At 36.0% G+C, this 21,519-nt stretch overlaps 1 protein-coding gene across 8 annotated transcripts in view; it reads left to right on the forward strand.

The window, feature by feature from the left end:
- SPAG17 (sperm associated antigen 17) overlaps positions 1–21,519 on the forward strand; it is a 97,246-nt gene that overhangs the window by 45,674 nt on the left and 30,053 nt on the right. For all 8 annotated transcript variants that reach the window (XM_085236361.1, XM_085236327.1, XM_085236346.1 and 5 more), the window contains 9 exons: positions 3,217–3,401; positions 4,659–4,753; positions 5,600–5,836; positions 7,296–7,407; positions 7,928–8,056; positions 10,038–10,151; positions 15,064–15,269; positions 19,318–19,438; positions 20,277–20,695. In XM_085236361.1, the coding sequence (XP_085092487.1) occupies positions 3,217–3,401; positions 4,659–4,753; positions 5,600–5,836; positions 7,296–7,407; positions 7,928–8,056; positions 10,038–10,151; positions 15,064–15,269; positions 19,318–19,438; positions 20,277–20,695 (1,618 nt within the window). The remainder of the gene's footprint in view (positions 1–3,216; positions 3,402–4,658; positions 4,754–5,599; positions 5,837–7,295; positions 7,408–7,927; positions 8,057–10,037; positions 10,152–15,063; positions 15,270–19,317; positions 19,439–20,276; positions 20,696–21,519) is intronic.

A 21,519-nucleotide genomic window follows, 5' to 3' on the forward strand; every position in this document is an offset into this window, starting at 1 on the left:
TAGACTATGTGTCCATGTACTGACATGTTAAGAAGCTGTAATGCTATGGAGAGACATCTGAGCTAGCTTTAACCCATAACACAGTGGTGCTCTGTTAATTATTTAAAATCTATCTGAGGAACCCATTCTATTTATCAAAATATTGGACTTTTTCAATGTAAATTTTTGTTGATACCAATAGATATAAACAGGTTTTAATGCTAAGTAGGCAAAGTGTATCTTCCACAAGACATACTTTGTACTGTTTTTGCTCTCAGGGTAATCTGTGAATCCATCTCAGTTTGTTGTGATTAGCAGTGACTCATCCTGAGGACCTGCTGTTGTGTTACCTGTAGGAGCAGATATGTGGAACCAGACTCCCTCAAGAAGCAATTAGCCTTGAAACAGCTCTTCTAACAATTCCTAAAACAGTCTGGAAGCTCACCTTGACATAGCATTGAAGTAGTCAATTCAAGGCCAACTGCAAAACAAAAGATAATGATTTTACATCCAAAGAAGAAATAATGCACACTCTCTGGCGGATAAACTTTAATTTTGCTGAGGCTGTGCTAGCTATATGTTTACTCATTATTATTCTTCCAGATATACTGGAAACAAGACTTGAACAAATTGTTAAATACAACTTCTTTGTGGGGCATGCCAGCTTTATTCACTGATATTTCTTGGGGTTCTATTTCAAAGCAGAAAGGCATTCCTAAAGAAACTAGCATGAAAGCTAACCAAAAGGTTTGATTTTACTCTTCTTTTGGGGAAATACTCTATGCTCTCTGTCTGCTACTTAGTATCTATGAAGCGCTATAGGCTCTCATTTGGTTCTGCTATGTGGCATCTGTACCTGCCTTTTCTCTGCAAAGTAATTATCACATTTTCTGACCTTATTCAACCTTTTTGCTAAAGATCACTTCCGATTTCCAGACAAAATATCACAAATATTTGCTAGCATATGTTTCCAAGCAACCTAACACTTCTTTGGAAGACTATCTTTAAATACCTGGAGCACTTCAAGCTGTAGCCTCTTTTGGCTTCCGGATCTTGCTGAGTTGCCATACACACAATCAGAAACCCTATTTATTAACCTACTTACTAATGTAGTTGTGTTGTTTGTGGCACTTTACTTTTCTATAAAATACTGGCCTCTGATGTAACTATGGATTAATTTTCCTTTTATTAAAATTACTGTCATTCTAATTTGGGGGTTATATTTAGGAGTCACACTTTCACCACAGAGGAGATATTTGACTGTCTCTCTGTTATGGGTTTTCTCCATGTATGTTTACTTGTTACTTCTTAGTTGTGATATCTTACAGACCAGATACCTGCTCTGTAGGGTTGTTCCACAGTTACTCTCTGGAATATAGTTCTTTTACCTGCATACTTGAGAAATTACTGCCAGTCAGTGGTCTTCAAGTAGTTCGTTTTATGGCAAATTCTCGTACAGGAGGGAATCAAATTTTGTGTTGCAACAGCTTGATTGACTTGGTTTTGCTCCTGGAGATCTTGGTAACTACTTCTTCTCCATGGCTATGAAGTCCTATAGTTCATGTAAAACATCCAAAAAAGGCAAGAATTGTGTCCTTCGTAGGTCAGGCAGTATGAGAATGCCTGTGAGATCCAGTGGATTCTACGGACTAACTGGGTCCAGAGGCATGGGCACAGTGATACATGTGTAAAAACCCTTCATTTCTGTTTAGAAGTGACCTATCAGAAAGCCAAGTTAATTTCAACATTGTCATAACTATTCTTTTGCTGAAAGTGAATCTTAATGACACTTGTTTACTGTTTCATAGTAAGCTCATTGCACAAGTTACTGGAAAAAAAATAATTATTTCTCAGAAATGATTCTGAGTCAGACATTGGCAGTAGTGACATCAGAATACATATTAATAGAATATGTATTTTTGACTTTGAATGACTGTTTCGTTGCCCTAAAATACTTTCCATGCGAATAATCTCATTTTTATTTATAACATATATTCATCTTCAAGTTATTCCAGTACTGGCAACTCTAGGTCTAGTTTAGCTTTGCATTTTATTTTCAGCACCTCTGTTTTTCTAACTTGTATTCTTTGCTTCAAATAAAAGCAGAGTTGCCTTGTCCCTGCTGAACACATGACAAATAGTTTCTCTATGCAAGTATCTCAGAGCAGGCTCTATGCACACTGCAGGAAGTAGGTCAGACTAGTATATCTTCAAGCTGTATATAAGCTGTGTATATATCCAGCCTGCATAGACAGCTTACATATTAAGTCTCTTTGACATGCAGGGTAATGCTACAGTAAGAAATTTGAAACCATCATGAGGCCAAAAATTGCTTGTGCTGCATACGTGTTCACAACCAAAATCTGTGGATACCACCATGGCTTTAGAATATAGTTGAAGCATCTTGAACTCTTGAATGAAAAAAATTATGAAGATAAAATGACTTCTATACATCCTTCTTTTACTTTTACACATGAAGAATTAATAGTATTGCTCCAAACAAGAGATTGAGGAATAACTGCATATGCAATTTTTAGCTTTTATCTTGCCTTGAAAGCAGTCGTGCACAGTAAACTATTTAGAAGTTTCAGATACTATTGGAAGACAAAATAATGCAAACTTTTCATCAGTTTATCATTCAGTGCTGACTCACACTATTATTTATTAATATTCTTAATTTATGTCAGGCTACAGTGGCTGGTTCTCTAATCTGAATTTGAGTGATAATTTCCGAATGCCTGTCCTTGTCATATTGATAGAAAAGAGCTAGAAAATAAGCAGAGTGCTATAAACTAAGCAGAATAACACCTCCTTAGCTGCCAAACAAAGACAGTGTATTCTAAAAGGCAGTATAAATCAAGAGCAACTAAGAAAATAAATAGAATTGGTCCCAAGCATTCTTAAACTGAATGTCTGTTTTCTGGATGTCTGGATTTTGTTTGATGGCAGATGTTCTTTGGAAGACAAGTTTCTACTATTTCTTTGCAGTCAGGAGAACCCAAATCCTAAACATCAGTTATTTTAAATGAGTATCATTCAGGCATAAATGCCAATGTGTGTATTTAAAAATAAATAAATTAATAAAATTAAAAAAAATCTGTTAAACACAGTCCTTCTCTCGAAGGTTACTGCATAATATTCATATAAGAAATTGAGAAGCCGAATGAATTTTTCCTATCTGAAATCATCTTAGTGAAAATTGTATTATAGTAAATAGATAAATGTTATGCTTTTCAGGAACTATCTTGAGTTCGTGGCCACCTCAATTGAAGACTGGGTTAAAGAGGAAGAAGTCAAATATCAAGAAAAGAAGATAGATAGAGAAATAAAGGCTCTTAAACAGGGAGAAGGCGTGACAGAGGGACCACCTGAATTTTTCAACTGTGCTGTCAAAAAGCCTGGCTTATCCATAATAGCTTCAAGTGGGTATCTTTCTGTTTTATCCTCGAAAATTTGTTCTTCGTGGTAAGAGCTGAGACCCAAATCTGTTCATAATAAAATCCCATATATTATTAATAGGGCAAGTATGTCTTGTCATCTGTATATACATAAACATCTTTTGAAATTAAGTATACTTACTTAAATACTCTGCATCATCCTTCATTTTGCAAATTTGAGTCCCTTAATATAAATATACACTTTCAGGATCTGTTTTTATTTAATGGAGTTACTTGAAAGATTACATGCAACTATGAATCTCTGTCACACGACTCAACATATGAAGAGACAAGCAGTAATTGAAATTGACAACTTTTTTGAAAGAGCAGGATAAAAGCTGGAAGTCAGAAGCTGCAGACTAGAAACTAAAACTGGAAACTGGAATTAACTAGACTGCAAAGCGAACTTTAATTACAAGCAGCATTTTGAATATTGAAAATTGTAAGCAGCTTATGCAGTAAGTGTTGAGCAGGCAACAAAATCTTGAACACAAATATTGACAAATAAGAGAGCTTTTGTCCAAATTTTCTATTTGTGTACTTAAATGGAATTTAAAATGATTTGTTTTTGCCTTTACTTTACTAACTTTCTTTGAGAATTTACTTTGAAACCTTCTAGCACTAAAGATTACCATTTACAAAAATCAGATTGCCATTCCTTAGCTAACTTAATGCTTCTGATTATAGCTTGAGAACCAAATGGACAGTTATGACTTTAGAATCTTATCTTGTACCCATGTAGCTCTCCCAGTTTTGGCTTAATTAGAGCTAATTTTCTTTGGTAGTGTGTGATACAGTGATGTGTTTTGTATTTAGGAGGAAAATAACATTGACAATACCCCAGTGTTTCAGGTGTTACTCAGCAGTGCTTGCACAAAGTGTTTTTCTGCTTCTCGCGCTGCACTGCCAACAAGGTGGTTGGAGTGCACATGAAGCGAGGAGGGAACGCCATGAAGACTGTTCATCCAAAACAACCAAAGGAACATATGGCCCCCAGTTATGAATGCCAATTAATACTAGTTGTGAGATATATTTCTTCTAATCTGAGTAGCATATTATATCTCTAAAAATATTTAACATTGACTTTATTCTGCTCTTATACTTGTATATTTTGCTATTTACCAATGTATATTTTATTTTGTTTACTCATACCTTTTTTATTTTCATTTATGAACTTTTTTTTACAGTTATTCAGTTTTCACATATTTATGATCACAGTTATTCCTCCTCCTTTTCTCAAAGACAGAACATCAAGACCTGAGAGCATAATGGACACCATTCTAGAATCTCAGTCCATCAATGAAAAAAGACCTTTGATTAGAGAAGGTTCTCTTAAGGTATGGCAAGAATGTGTATGTTTCTGAAAAGGACTTAATTAACACTGATTTGCCAGAAAGGCATGCTTTCATTCTTATGTAGACTTACGCATAGTTGCACTATCCATTATACTCGGTAGATCTAGCTTAACTGATGCTGCACTCTCTTGGTTCTTTTTGACTCTTTATAGCCATCATGTATCTATCTCATCTTTCTAACAGTGTGTAGTGCTCTGCACTTAGCGTACTGCCATTGGAATGTAGCTATGGCGTGGCTTTAACCAACTCCTGGGTACTCAGCTTGATCTGACGTAGCTCAAGTTAGGCATTAGCCTAACTTGTAATTGTGAGTGCTTACTGTTTCTTTCATGATAATGTTAATGCATTAGTGTGCTTAGAACATAAAATGCTAACCTCGAAAATGTCCGATGCCTAATGTTGTTGTCTTAATACAGGTTAATAATTCTGGTCTTAATACCTCTTTCCTCTTTCTGTAAAAGATAAAACCATTTTATGTCACATTTTGGGAATAAATTCAGTCAATAATTTGTTCTGATATGGTGATAAACATTGTGGAAAAGTGAACTATAAAATGAATAATTCACTATGACTGAGTGTATAAGATACTAATTATCATCTGATACATCTCTTGTGGTCAAGAATGACTGATCCTATGAATTGAGTGTGTCAGTAATTTTATGCAGAATATAGTATGTAATATTGTAAAACTGTAGACAAGTTTTAAAAGTATTATTAACTTAGAAGACCAAAGGAACCTATGTTATTTTGAATTTGTTTACTCATATCCTTCTCATATATAAAATATCATGGATTAGAAAGTAACTTGAACTCCTGATTATAACTTAGGCTAGTAAAGAGAAACAGAATAAATTACTAGAGGAAGAACGACTTAAGGAAGAGAAAGAAGCAAAGAGAGAAAATTTGAGTGGTAAAATGAAAAGACAAGAGACAGTAATATGTGAAGAAAGTGAAGGTTCCAATAAGAAATCTTCCAAAGAGAAGCTTAAGGGTGAACCAACAAAAGCCCCTGAATCTGAGGAGGATCTCAACATCCCAAAAACACATTCTGAGAAAATTTATAAGGTAAAGAGTCATATTATTTTACCACATTAGGAGATTGTCAGCTATTTATATATAGCCAAGATTAGCAAAGCTATAATCCTTTAAGAAACTGAAGTTCAGGACTAATTAATCATAGCTAGGTCCTGTTTAATTCCATCATTTTAGCATCAGATTGCTTTCTAAAAGTTTTGAAATGCAGTTTCTGTCATTTAAGACTATTTAATTAACTTGGATGTTTTTAAATGTATATGACATAAACACAAAGATAAATTGATATTGGTTTTGTGTCCCTGGTTAGTATTTTCATAGGATGAATTTTGCCTAAAGAAGTGTCATTCATGGGAGAGGGTAGGAAGAGGGAATATAAAGACCTGTTCCAATTCATTTATTTGGGGACTGCTAGACCTGGCTGAAGTTTTGGCTATCCACACTGGAAATCAAATAAAAATAATCTGCTGTTTTTTCCATTTCCTGTTTCAAAATTCATGTCCTTGGAGTGCCGTAATACAAGCTATTCTGCCTGTTACACTAACAGAGAGAGATTTCTTACTGGGGGAACTCTTTACAAATAGTATCCGAACAATTTTTAGGCAGTTTGCACTGGATTTTATTTGCAGAGTAAGCCTTACATCCAAGATTGTCATTCCAGAGTCTCACTATATACCAAGAAACTATAGACCTGCAAAACAAGTATTAGACTAGTTATTCTAAAAGCAATTTATTGTTGCAGGACTGGGAAATGACAGTTATGGATAATATCCCACTTCTCCTTGAAATTTGCTGGACATAAATCTATGAAAACAGAAGATTCAGATTCGTGAAAATAGTTTTCCTATTTTCATTACTTTTACATATCTTTGAAATTTAGGAATGCAAATAAGGAAGCGTAGAGTTCCTTTACGGCACACAATTCCATTTTCTAGATGTAAACAGTGGTTATGTACTGCAGATAAAGTGACGTCAGTTTACTTTAGTCTGAGCTTGCTTGAGTACACCCTACAAAATCATAAATATGTAAATTTGTGGTCTGAACTTGCCTGACAGTACGTTCCATGTCTGAATTCCAAAATCTAGGACTGGAAATCAGAATCCTTATCAGATTTGGTTTGGACATACAAATTTCATGGCATTGTACTTTGTATTTTATGTCTTTGTATTTGGCCAGAACTTTTCTTTCCCTCTTTTATTTATTTTAAGCCACCTGACTACTTGCTACTTTTTAGTTCCCGTGGTGGCTACGTACAACTGAATAACTAATTCTGCACTCGTGAAACAAGTTACTTCAGTTAGAAAATGAGATATTACTCAGATGTAATAGTAATATGCCATCTATTTGTTAAAATCACAATAAGATGTCTGAACAAGAAATATTGATCAGAATAATGTTAGTGTGATTACCCTAGCCCTACTTCACAACTTTTACCTTTTACAACTTCTGCCTTTCTCATTTACCCACAGTCTAAAACTTGTATTTTTTCAGTTTCTTGGTTACAACACAGGGGAGAATCTCATTCAAGTATCTGGAATCAATCACTATCTTTTCCCATCTGATGGAGGACAGATTCAAGTAGAGAGGATAGAGTTTGTAAAAGGTGATTATTTTACACTTTACACTTTGTCATAATTGATGACAAAGTTTCCTTTTTCCATAAATGCTTTTTCACATTTCAGTAGTAGAAATTCTGTTAAAGATACTGTGACAGTACCATGTAATTCCGTGTTAGATTATATTGCCACTGAAGTTTAAGTTTTTTCTGTAGTAGGTTAACAGTTCATAAAGTATCAAAAAATAGAATTATTCAGTGGCAGCCAATGCAATGTATTCCATGAATTCATATCCCAGTCAATTGTCCAGTGTAAGTAACAGGGTTGTTCCACTGTCTATTGGTTGTAACTGTCAGAAAGTTTTCTACGTGTTTAGTAAGATAATCTAAATTCAGATAAACTTAATTTGGTCATCTTTGCCTAATAGTAAGAAATTGGGCCCACTTCTTTTTGTGGGTACAATTTTATTTTTGTATGACTTATAGTTGCAAGTGCAGGCTTTTCTGGGGGACAGAAATCAGTACTGAAGCCTAGTGAAAGCAATAGCAGTGTTCCATTGCTTTGTAGGTCTAACTTTGGTAAAGATGAAGGTGGTAAAGGACAACCACAACTTCTTCATTCATATCACAGACCCCAAGAAAAACTTAACAGAAATTGAAGTGCATGAAAATAGCGAAGAACAGAAAACTGCAAGAGGTTAGTGGGTTGACATCATTGATAAAAAGAATTAATAGTTTGACGTATTTAGTAGTCAGATGTAAACCTTATCAACTAACATAAAATAAATTCCTAATTGCAAAGAGTAAATAAGGTCAGTGCTGCTGTGAATAGATGCATACTTTCAAATGAAGAACGTATACAAGAATTTGTGTTATTATGCATCATTCAAAATTATAAAGATATCAGGATGTCTGCGAATGTGAGGTATAAGTGAAATGTTTAGCTATTAGCACCACTCATCCAAAAAACAAAGTAGAGTGAATGTGTACTTCTCTGGTCACTACTATGTTTTACAATTTACTGACCAAATGAGAAGTCCAGAGAAGAAGTAGAAATATTTTTTTCAGTGACTAGTCTTCCAGCTGAAATCCTTAAGGGAGTCTTGGAAGTATGCAGATCTAGTACTGCCCCAGCTTGCTGGAGCTGAAATAGTCTTTGAACCTTCTGAGTCAGGAGATGACAAAATGGTAAAGAGGGATGCTCCAGTCTGTCCTCACCCTTGAAAACTGTTTTATTTGGAATGACAACTTACAGGGCGAGACAACTCTTTGTATCTGAGATCAGAGTGAGACCCAGTCATTGAAAAACAAAAGGTTAAATAGTAATCCAGTTTGCTGACTTAAGCATCATGCAGAAATCTTATCAATGTGTAGACATAAGCATTGTGCAGAACAACAGATGCTAACCACTTTTTTAAGCAAGGAAATCACTGAAAAGATTCACCATTCCTTAGGAGAAGAATTCTCATCTTTAGTATAGGACTCCTTCTGATCTTAATGTGGCCTGGGAAAGACTAAGAGGATGTAAACTGAATTCTTTACAATATCCAGAATAAATTTCTGCTCTGAAAAGAAAAGTCTTTACACTTTGAACTGAGTCATCTTTTGTGTGACATACAGCTGTAGAATTAGTGCTTTCTCAGGACCTTTGGTGTAGAAACATATCCTTTCTGCAGTTCAGCTGTATCTATTGCTTGTGAGTGTCATTTAGAAACACACCACAAGTATTGAATCGCAGTCACAGAATGACAGAATGGCCGGGGTTGGAAAGGACCTCAAGGATCAGGAATCTCCAACTACCCTGCCAAGGCAGGGCCACCAACTTCCACATTTTATACTTGACCAGGCCACCCAGTGCCCTATCCAATCTGGCCTTGAACACCTCTAGGGATGGGGTATCCACGTCCTCTCTGGGCAGCCTGTTCCAGCACCTCACCACTCTCTGTAAAGAACTTGAGTCCTTTCTGTAATCTGCTGAGGGGGTGGTTCCAAGAAGGAGGATGGTCTGTAATGATTTGTTTATGTATTTATTTGCCCTAAACACTGCAGAATTACTCATGCAGAACTGGAGAGTATTGAAAAAGTGTAACTTCAGGTAGGAGTGTTAGTTCTTTTGCTCTTTACCATTAGACAGCATCTTTTTCCTGCTCCTCTCCTTGGCAGCAGCTGCCACCAGTGAAATGACAGTAGGTTGGATGAATAGAAAATTTGCATCCCTTCCACAGATGAAGTTTCTTGTCCGCCTTTCTGAAAGTTGTCGTATGTCATATGACATATTTTAAGGTCTGTCAGGTGACACTTTCAATCACAGTGTGTTAGCATCTAAAGCCACTTTTATTCATTCAGCACCAATTGGAGGCTTTCCTTCTATCTAAACAAGAATCCCCTGTGTGATAGAAATGAGCAGTTCAGCATTATTGTCAACCCCAAGAAGGGAAATGAAGATCCTTGACTACAGAACTTGTTTTATTTGTTGCTAAATTCATAAAGAATTTTCACTAATTGTTGTTATTAATTCACCTAGCTAATTAGGAAGTTTTCTTTGCTCTATATTAATTTGTTTTCCAGGTTAGTCATCCAAATTAATGTGCCACTGTTCAAATCAGTCATATTTTTGCAGGTCAAATGGTTCTGCAGTCTGTTGCTATCTTTGAAATTCTGATTTTTTTTTTTTAAAGGAAAAACTAAAAACAGAAAGAAAGCTGTGAGCAAGTTTGGATCTTTTTCAGCCACGTTGGAAAATGGAATCCAGCTGTCCCTGAGCTATTACGGACCTACAGGGAAGACATCAGGTAAAATAAGCAAATAGAAGAGGATATTTGAGAACCAAAGGGGGAATTCTTTTTCTTCTTTTTTTATTTTTCATACACCCTTTAACTCAATAATTTGTTGCATGCAATTCTGCCTTTCTTAGCAGCTGTTACCACATGGTGGGGAATTTTCAGTGAGGCTTGAGATGAGATTACATTGTCAAGAATGTTCAGTGATTCAAATTTCAAAATGGAAGGAGGTCTCCATGCTTTTTTACTTTTTTACTTACTGTGAAAACAGAGCAGTGGAGGAAGAAATTTGCAAGTATTGTTATTAAGTAGTCCAGCAAAATCAGCAAATTAATTTGAGCCAAAGAAAATGTGATTTGTTGAGGAGTCTTTTTGGCTTTCCAAGAAATAATATTTTCATTAACTTATATAGGTGATTATGGAATTTTCATTTTATGTTAGGAGTTGGCCTGCAAGTTCTAGTTGTGCAGTCATAATGAGGGATTTCTCTCAGCTTTTCAATAAACACATTTACCAACTGGAAGCAATTGCTTCACAAAACCACAGTGAAAATAGCATCTGCTTTTACCAAGAGCTTTTTGTTTCCATTGCATTTGAAATGCCACTGAAACCATCACATGGATAAAAATGAAACCCTCTTCTGATCAGAGAATAATCCCAGCATTTTTCAGTTCTTAAAATATGAAAACATTTAATTGAATGCACCTTTGTGTGGACTGTGGTAAACCATTCAACTATATACTCCATTTTAATTATTCAGTTACCTTTTCCACGTGATTTTCTAAAAAAGAACTATTTAAAATTTGGCAAAGATAGCATTCACAATGTAGTGGACTGTGAGAACTCTTATTTCAGCATAAAAGTGAGTTGTCTAATTAAACACCTACCTATCAGCTGTGATGTTCAGGCTTTTTTCACATATCCAATAGGCAATCTGTTCTGCATTAGAATAATCTTTGCCATGTTGAGTATTAGTGCAGCAATGCTGACTGGCAATCTTTGAGCGTTTCCAGTTTTCCTGCAATCACTTGCTTATGACTTCATTTCCCTTGTGGTTGTTTGTATTGTAAGTGCTCAGAAACATTCAGAACACCAGAAACACTCGGGCTCAGTCTGTTCTTACATATCATCCATTCCTAAAGTAGAATGATAATGGCATGTAATCCAGAGTTTTTCTCCATAGGCTGATTAAATTGTGTCATTGAAATAGTTTTTTGGACCTCTCTAATTCTCTTTTTTTGTTGTTTTTTTTTTTTCTTACCTTGTTTTACCTCTTCCATATTCCTCTTTGTGAAGTTCAGATGAGAAAAGGACTCAGATTGTTTGCCAGCTTTGTGCATCTTTTTGTTTCTTTGTTAAATTTTAATATTAAACTGTTAAGGTTAAAAGAAAAAACAACTTTTAGTTTTTAAATTGTTTTCTCTAGCTTGACCCAAATCTAACTTCAGATTTAGTAAGTAAGCTCTTCATCACTTTGAACTGCTTGAGCACTTCTGGAGTTTTTGCATCTGGATGTTATGTAGCCTGTGCAGTTGCTGTTTGAGCCTTGATGAAATCCTGAGAGTACAACTCCCAAGTGCTAGAGATCTGATTTTGTTTTAAATGGGAAAGGAATCTTCCCTGCTTTGATAGTCCTCTGGAATTTCTTTAATTCTCAAGATTTCTAAAGATATTTGCTCTCTGTCACTACAATCCACTCGTCCATTGCTTCCTTCAGAGAGTGTCATCCTTTTTTCAGGACAATCAGAGTTAAAAGAGTAGATGAAATGTCCTCAGAGGCTGAGAGCCTGTAACAGCTTTTATTCCTAAATAAATGCTTGTTTATAACTAAAAATTTGCAGTGATCACATGAATTTTTATACGAACTTGATAGGATGGATGACATTCACTAATGATTTTAAAGGCCAGTTGCCTCAGTCCTTTATTTTAGCTATCATGCTTCTCACTAGAGAACTACCTCTTCCCAAGATTATTCATCAGCTGTTTCTACTAATCAGCCACTTGTAGATTGATACTTCTGCTGGTTTATTTCACAGTTGTGTTCTCTAATAAATTTACATCACGTGGTCCCCATTGAGAACATTAAACTTTCTTATTTTCAGTAATTAATTGAGAACTTATCACTGGCCTATTACAAGTAAAACAGATTTGTTCATCTTTCCTCAGACTTCCAATGACCTGTAGAAGTCGCACATCATAAATTTAAATACCTGAAAACAGAGCCACCTAACAAAGTATCAGATTTGTGCACATCAGCCATGCATCAACTAATGAAAATGGGTACTTAAAAGTCCTCAAGGTGATCTAAATTTTCCTGTCAGGCTGAAGGCTATGGATATATTCAAATATTGGTGCATTTCCCTAATGCTAGCATAAAGACAGAAGCTGAGATTGAAGAATTAGGTTAAAACCTGAGGTTGAAGACTTGTTTTCTGTGGACTGCTAATTAGATAATCTTCGGGTGATGATAGTTTCTTTCAGTCTTAGACTATCAAATTTTGTGTCATCTTTGCAGTTTTCATAAATCCAGAATCATCCATAAGGCAAATGTTCCTGAGCACACAGCCTTTCTAGTTGATTAGAATCTGTTTTTTGGGGGTGTTCTAAGCATCTTCTTATCTGCAGAGCTAAAAGCATGTAAGTCAAAATTTCCCTGGAAACTGTGCGTTTTGTAGGTATTAGGCCTACCTTTTATCTTGTTGAGCTAAAGATGTAGTAACTCTTTGTCTACATTACAGAAAACCCTGTGACCTCATGCCAGAGTAGTTTTATTAGCATGCTTCTGTATGTAATTTTTTTCCTTTGTCTAACTGCAAATTGGCTTGCAATTTGTCAATGAGTTCATTAACTTTTCTTTGCCTAACTTATTAGTTTTTCACATTAAAATACATTGCTCATTGTAAGAACCAAAACTAAGAAGTAATTTTACCAAAAAAGAAAAAAGGATTTTTGAAAGTTTTCCAAAAGAGACTTTTGCAATGACTGACTTGTCATTAAACTTCAGAGTTTCAGAAACTACGAAGCAGATCAAGCTTGCTATATATATTAAATTTTTTAAAAAGTTTCCAAAAGCTGTTTTCCGAGATAATCATAGAGTCATACAGTGGCTTGGGTTGGAACAGATCTCAAGGATCATCAAGTTCTCACCCTGCTGCCACAGGCAGGCTTGCCAGCCACTAGATCAAGTAGGGATCCATCCAACCCATCCTTAAAACCACCAAGGACAGGGCATCCATAACCTCTGCACACAGCCTGTCTGAGCACCTCACGACTCTCAGTAAAAAACTTCCCCCTGACACCTAATCTAAATCTCTCTTCCTTTAGTTTAAAACTATTCTCCCTTGTCCTATCACTATCTACCTGTGTAAAAGATGTTTTCCCTCATGTTTATAAACTCCCTCTAAATACTGGAAGTCCACAATGAGGTCTTCCTGCAGCGTTCAATTTTTTAGGCTGAACAAGTCCAGTTCCTTCAGCCTGTCTTCATAGGAGAGATGCTCTAGCCTTTGGATCATTTCTGTGACCCTCCTTTGGACCCTCTCCAAAAGCTCCATGTCTTTCCTGTCTGGGGGCCCTAGGCTTGGATGCAGTACTCTACATGGGGCCTCACAAGGGCAGTATAGAGGGAGACAGTCACCTACCTCACCCTGCTGGTCACCCCTCTTCTGGAATCCAGGATACCATTAGCCTTCAAGGCTGCAAAAGCACACTGCTGGCTCATGTTAAGTTTTTCATCATCCAGGATCCCTAAGTCCTTCTCAGCAGGGCTACTCTAAAGGATTTCTTCTCCCAGTTTATGTACATATCTGGGATTACCTTGACCCAGGTGCAAAACCTTGCACTTAGCTTTGTTGAACCTCCTTAGGTTGACAAAGGTGCACCTTTGGAGTTTACCAAGGTCCCTCTGAATGGCAATCCTTGCTTCTGCTGTGTGAATTGCACCACTCAGCTTGGTGTCATCAGCAAAATTCCTGTAGGTGCACTCAGTTCTATCATCATTGTCATTAATGAAGATGTTAAAGAGTACCAGACTCAAGATAGACCCCTGAAGGACACCATTCATTTTAGCCTCCACTTGGACGTAGAGCTATTGACCAGAATCCCCTGGCTTACAATGTTTTGCTCTTTGGTATTTTCAGTTCTTTATCTATATGACTGAGGTTAAGGTATGGATAATAAGTTGCTCCATCTGGAATAACAAATTTTCCAGAACAGACAAGAATCCAACTGCTTGAATTGTTCAGATGGAAGACAATGTGCTATTCCATGAATTGTTGTCATGGGAGTAAGGCTGTCAAGCAAGAAGAGGTGATTTAAAAAGTGTGTGAAAATTTTTTTAGCACTGACAGGGTTTATCTGATTAAAGAGCAGTATTAATTCGTTGAAACAAAAAACATTTTACAGAAGATCTTATATTATTTTCAAGTCGCTGTTTCAGAAGGTAATGCAAATACTTAATGTCAACATAGATAGCAGACTGCTGTAATGCTTGACTTTTAAGAAGTGGGAGAACTTAAGAAAAAAGTCTTTCTGAATCATTGAAACAGAATAGAGCTATGATGCCCAAAATTGCTGGAGTCAGTCCATGCTCCATCCATCTTATCTTAGGCATTAGACTCAAAATTTCTCCATCTGTGTAAGTATTGTGGAGCTAAAACAGAATTAAAAAGTTGTATATTCTATTTTGTATATTCTATTTTCTATTATATTCCAAACTAAGGGAAACAATAGTTTCAAGATTCCTTTTCAGTTGTCAAGTAGCCCATGCCAAATAATTTAATATGTTCAGACCATCTATCTGATACCACTGAATTCATAATTTCAAGGATAAAATTTAGAGTATAAAATCTTGTCAAAATTGAGTGTAACAATCTACATTTATGAAACTTAATTGCATTAAAAATAATGTTTTCCCTTTTTTTAGATGATAAAACAGATCCCGTCTTAGCAGCAATTCTGAACGTTCCTTCTGTTCATATTCTGACTGTTCCTCCTTCAATTACCTCAGCTTCAGGAAAAAAAGACAAGTCAGTCAAACAAAAATCAGGAAAATCTCTGCCATCTACAAAATCAAGCAGTAGCAGGATAAGCTCTTCACCACCAGACAACCGTGAAAAACAAGAAGAAAAGGTAAGAAAACAGACGCTTATCCACTGAATGTAGAAAAGAAACAAAAATTTAAATATCTACACTTAGGTAATAGACATATATATTCTTCTCAGAGGATTTTGAGAAGTGTTTCAACAAATTCTTAATAATTTATGGTGCTTCTAAGGATATGCTTTACTTTCTCCAGTTGTTTAAAAATCATTAGGTCATGGTTGGACTCGATCTTCAAGGTCTTTTCTAACCTGAACAATTCTATAATTCTCAGGCGTAAATATTGGCAGCTGTTAATTAAGATAGCCTTTAAAGCTTTGTGATGTAGAGCAGTGATCCACCACATACTTGCATTGATTTTGGTTTTACACTTACATCTGTTACATTCTCATAGATTAGAACTGCTCTAGAAATTGGTTTTTATGCAGCAACACAGAATTACGGAACTGTAGGGGTTAGAAGGGACCTTTAGATCATCTAGTCCAACCCTCCTGCTAAAGCAGGTTCCCTACAGTAAGCCACACAGGAAAGCGTCCTAATGGGTTTTGAATATCTCCAGAGAGATATTAAACAAACTGCTCTTGGGACAGTCTGTTCCAGTGCTCCATCACTCTCACAGTAAAGAAATTATTCCTTGTGTTTGTACAGAACTTCCATGGTTAAAATGTCTTCTATGGTTAAACTTTTTATTTTAATCAAATAAGAGAACTTCTCTGTGCTTTCTGAAATCTGTATTGGAAAGTCTTCAGCCAACCAAACTAGAATCATTAGAATTAGTTAGAAAAGATCATCAAATCCAACCATCAACCTAACCCTACCTAATCCATCACTAAACCCTGTGTCCCTAAAAACCATCCACAAATCCATTAAATAACTCAAGAAATGGCAACTCCACCACTTTCATGGACTGCCTGTTCTGATGTTTAACCATGAAGAAATTCTTTCTAGTATCAAATCTAAACCTCCCTTGGCACAATTTGAGGCCATTTGTTTGTGCCCTTTCACTTGTTACCTGAGAAAATAGACTAATAGCCACTTCTGTACAACTTTCTTTCAGGCAGTTTTGGAGAGCAGTGATGTCTCCCCTTGGCTACTTTTCTCCAAACTAAACAGCCCCAGTTCTCTCAGTCTTGTTCCTCATATGTCTTGTTTTTTAGTTCCTTCACCAGCTTTGTTGGCCCTCTCTGAATGTGGTCTAGCAACCATCTTTCTTGTATTGAGGGGCCCAAAACTAAACGCAGTATTCAAGGTGTGGTCTCACAAGTACCAAATGCAGAGGGACAGTCCCTTTCCTAGTCCTGCTAACTGTGCTATTCCTGATACAAGGCACCTGGGCAACTGCTTGCTCGTGTTCGACCAGCTGTCAACCAACACTATCAGGCCCTTTACTGAACAACTTTCCAGTCTCTCCTCCTTAAGCATATACTATTTCCTGGAGTTATGACCCAAGTACAGTACTCAGCATTTAGCCAAATTAGTGTTATCATTTTTGGAAAAGCTTGCTTTGCAGTTTGATCTTTTCAACAAACCACAGGCCCAGGGTCCAGCAATTAGGAAGCTGCTTTTGCCCATGGCTGAAGGACTTCTATCACAGGACAGGGCTTTGGAAAGGATGGATGACATTTTAGAAGTAGATTCTGCATTTCTTTTATGGAATGCTTATCACAAAGTAGGGCAGAAATTACAGAGCCATGTGCCTCAAAAGTGCTTAGCATTTGATCTTGAAATTCTTCCACAAAGTTCTGTGAGAAAAGTTTTTTTGGCATGGAAACGTGGGTGAGGGAGAAATGGGTTACAGTGGTCACTTTAGCCACTTATTTCAAAATCACTCCTGCTATGCCCTCTTCAGCAGTTCATGATATGTATTCTTAGCCCTCTTGGCAAGGGAGGTTGAATGGAGACTGTAATTATGTTAACAGAGCTGGGCTGAGCTGTTCAAAGGTGTAGACTAGGCAACATGGAAAGGAGGGGTTAAATGCAGTATACATATATTTGAAACAGGAGACAGTTTCCAGTGCACAACAAGTTACAGGAGAGGGTAGTAAGAAGGACAAGAATGAAAAGATACTGAATGTTTTTAGGATATCCATGGAAGGCTCTCTGATATGAAATAGCTATGCTTCTCTGTGGTACCTAGTGAATGAGGTTATGCTATGGCTCTTCTTTCAACTTGGTTTCTGCCCATATCCATGAAAAGTCCTGCTGGCCTAATTTCCTCAAGTTTAACTAGATACTTAAAGAGCTTGAGCAGGGGAACTTGCCAGGTAGCACTGGCAATAGCATATCACAATTGTATAGTAAATATAAACCTTACATACAGTCCCCTACCAGTAAAATTCTGTCAAAACCTTTACACTCCATCTCTTCTTCCAAAAAACTTCTTACTGTTTCATTTAGAATGTCTTCAGTCCTTTAATTTTTGGTATTTTAATAAAAAATCTGTAAGACAAACAATGTTCCTTTGCTAGTGCATGCAGTATCTAGTTGTGTGAATCTGCAAACATTTTGAAGGACAGCTTTAGAGTCTGAAGTGAGCTTGACAAATTCACATAAACGGTATCTGGAAAACAGTAAAAACATGTACTAGGTTCTGTAATTGCATATAAATAATCAGTAATCTATAGAATGTACGACTATTTTATCAATGACAGTAATGCAAAAGAAGGTCTGAGAGTTGAAAAGAATGAAAATTTATATACAAGTCAGTAATGCCATCTTGCTGTGAGAAGGGCAAACGCCATACTAAGATGAATAAACAAGAGTATAGCCTGCTAAGTATGTAAAATTATTCTTCCCATCAATACCGGTAAAGAAAAATATGGGCCACATTAAATATTGCTGAGGAAAGTACTAAAAACAACCTGAAGTCTTTAAAACTTAACAGTGAGGAAAGGTTAAAAGACTTGGTTTGGATTTGTTTTGATCCAAAATTGACAGAACAGCTTGCGGTAGAGGGACAACAAGATCTCTTATGCTAGCCCATACAATCAGAAGAAATTATCAGAAGTAAATTAATTTTTTGTCAGAATGGTTCAGGCTGACCAATGGGGAAACCTCAGTAAGATTAATAACTGGAATAGATTTGCCTAGGGAAACTAGGAAATGTCTAGCCCTGGAAATTTTTAGGATAGGTTATACTACCAGTTTTCTCTAATGATATAGTTATACTTTTTCTACCATTGGAAAGGGGGAAGGTGTGGACAAGTGAGGGTTACTTCCACCCTATTCTGTGATGTCTATCCCACGACTGTGTGACTGTGATTTTAGGGTAGTGAGGATAGCCTTGATTACCCAGTAATATTTTGTAAGGTAACCAGAAAATGTCCCTTGTTTAAAAAGATGTGGCAAAGCATCTGCCAGTTTTCCCTGTTTTTCCCTATATTTCCATCCATATAAATTAAAAATACAGGATAATGCAGGTACTAGTTCTCTCTTATCTTCATCTGCAACCCAAAACTATTTTCATCTTGTGATTATTGGTATAGCATAGTTCATTGTCACATAGTTTTCTGTGAGGTTGACATCAAAGGATCCATTGTTGTATTTTTCCTAAATTTTCTAGAGCCTTCAGACATTATTCAGGTCATCCTCATCTTTTCTATTCATCAGGACAGTTTCCACTACAGAGTAGTGCAGAGGACTATACTTTTTGTCTGTCAAGCATTCCTTCCTGTTCTTTTCTCATCTTCCAGCAGACTTGACATAGTGTTATTTCTATCTTATGCACTTTTTTAGCTGTTAAAGGTAGAATAGCTGATACAAACTCAATGCTCTTCTGCTTCATGTTACCTTTTATTTCATCCTGACACTGTACATAAGATAGCTCAACGACTCAGCAAAATAAATGCAAGAATGGTTTTTCTTCAAAGTTTAATAAAGATGAATAAAATAAGATAGCGTAATCAAAGAAAATAAGCTAATGCTTTCACTTCAGAATCCATACACTTTCAAAATGCTACAAATCAGTGATAGAATGTACTTTTTGATATGTTTTGGTAAAACTGAAATCTAGTCTAAGTTTGTCTTAAGTCTTTTTAAGTGAGGAATAAAACTAAATAAGGTTTGTTACTGCCTGCAGGTGGAAGTAGAAGAACCAGCTTCCCAAACAAAAGTGATGTCAGCTGCTCTTGCTTTCCGAAGCCTCAACGTCTCCTGTCCTAATGGACTAGTATTAACTTTCCTTGGTGAAAGTCTTGAAGGCTAGTTTTTTGAACCACTACAGAATAAGAACCTTTTAAAAAGTTAAAATTACAGATTAAAATGTTTATTTGTCTTGAGGGATTTACATTTAATATCTCAGATTTCTAATTCTGTTATAAAGTCTATTTAATAGTGATCACAATGTAAGTAACATTTTAATTTGAATACAATATTAATATTCTGTCAGTTTAATGCTATAAATTTATTTTAGCACATTTAGTTTATAAATGTGCTATGATCAATCTGATATAAAGTACAGTAAAAAGGATACAGAGAATTTTCAAACACACGATTTGGCAAGGAGAATAAATTCAAATACTAAATAGCTGAGATGAATAGAGCTGTGACATACACATACGTGTAATCTCGTGACACAATTGCCTATTATACTCAGTAGCACACTCAATACGTCTGTAATTTGTCCTAAAACCTTTATTTATTGAAGTAGACAAAATATCTAAGTTCATTTTCTATTCAATCTCAAACTTGCTGAAACTCAGTAATTTTTTTCCTTATTGGAGCCAGTTAGGAGATTCTTCTATCTAATTTCAGTTTTCTAAAAATTCAGCATCCATACTAAACCAATCTACAGATTTCCCTTTTTTTCATGTGGGAAAGAGAGACACCTCAATAGGAGGCTGCGGAGTTTCTGAGTAGATAACTGCTTTGAATTGCTATCCAAGAAACAGAAACTGTCACTTTCTCTGTGGGTTACAGAGGAAGCCAAGTTGAGTTAGTCTTAGTAGCTTAAGTTGAATATCATATGTAAACAACTCGATACTGGGTGTTTAACACTGTTGGAATGTGTGTACTAAGTAATTCAGAATTTATTTTCAGACTTGGAAGATGCAGCTGCTACAGTTGAAGCCAAGGAAGATGATGTTGAGAAAGGTGAGATCAGAACATATAAAGTCGGAGAAGAGGAGGTTGAGAAACAGCAGACCGAAGCAGATGAAGCCAAGGAAGAGAAGGCTGAAAAAGATGAGGCCAAAGCAAATGAAGAGAAGGGGGAGAAGGCTGTGGAAAGCGAAGAGAAGGAACATGAGATTATAGAAGGTGAAATAAAACAAGACGACACCAAGAGAGAAAATACCAAGCAACCAGCTTTGAAAATTCTCGTTAGGCAAAGTTATCCCCAGAATGTGAACAACTCTCGTCTATATGCATCAGTGACAAGTCAAATAAAACAAGAGGTATCAAGAGTCATCACCAGTCAAGGAACTGTTATAAGATACATGATGGATGGATCTACCTGGGTATGTTTTGCAGAGTCATTGGAAGCAGCCTGTGTGGTGTTATTATTGAACTTGTGCTTCTCAGCTGGCATAGATAAGTATATAGTTTGTCAGTGTTGGAATTAAGTAACAATGAACTCTGCAGCAGTGTAAAGACTACAATGCTCTTGGCTTTGTTCAGAATCAGACACCATAACATGCATGAGGAATTTTAATGGTGAAAACTTTAGGCATGTGAACATTTTAGGCAATTTTGGGATTAGGAAACAGCTTAATATAGTTTTGAGAACTGCATAATGTATTTTTGAGAACTACATTACTGGACTCAAACATCTGAAGTGTGCATTAGTTCATCTTTCTTATTTTTGGTGACACAAATGCATCTGTATCTTTTTTCATACAAGGTTGAGAAAAGATACACTTGTCAGTCCTGTAGACACCTTTTGGTATCCTAAATTTTCATCAAAAAGACTGTATTCCTAAGTACCTTCTTTGTTTATACACAAATTAAGTTGCCCAGAATTTTGGTACCTTTTAGATAATATAAGTTAGATACCACTTTTGAAGATACTATGATCAATCAACAAGCAATTATCTTTTCTAAGTATAATGCTCTATGTACTGTAAGCACATTGATGAAAAGATGTGTGCTTTGACTCAGAAACTGTCAAAATTATTCCTTATTTCCTCTTTTTGTTGTTTTGGTTTTTTTTTTACAGTTTAAGTAGGCCACAACTTCTAGTACAACTTTATGTTCATTCGTTACATTAAATTTTAAACCGTTTATCCAAGATTTCAGAAAAACCAATTTCAGTAATATGCGAAGAAGCTAGCTGCCTTTTGTT

The sequence above is a fragment of the Meleagris gallopavo genome, chromosome 1 (genome assembly GCF_905368555.1).
Source record: "Meleagris gallopavo chromosome 1, MGAL_WU_HG_1.1, whole genome shotgun sequence".
NCBI classification, from domain to species: Eukaryota; Metazoa; Chordata; class Aves; order Galliformes; family Phasianidae; genus Meleagris; species Meleagris gallopavo.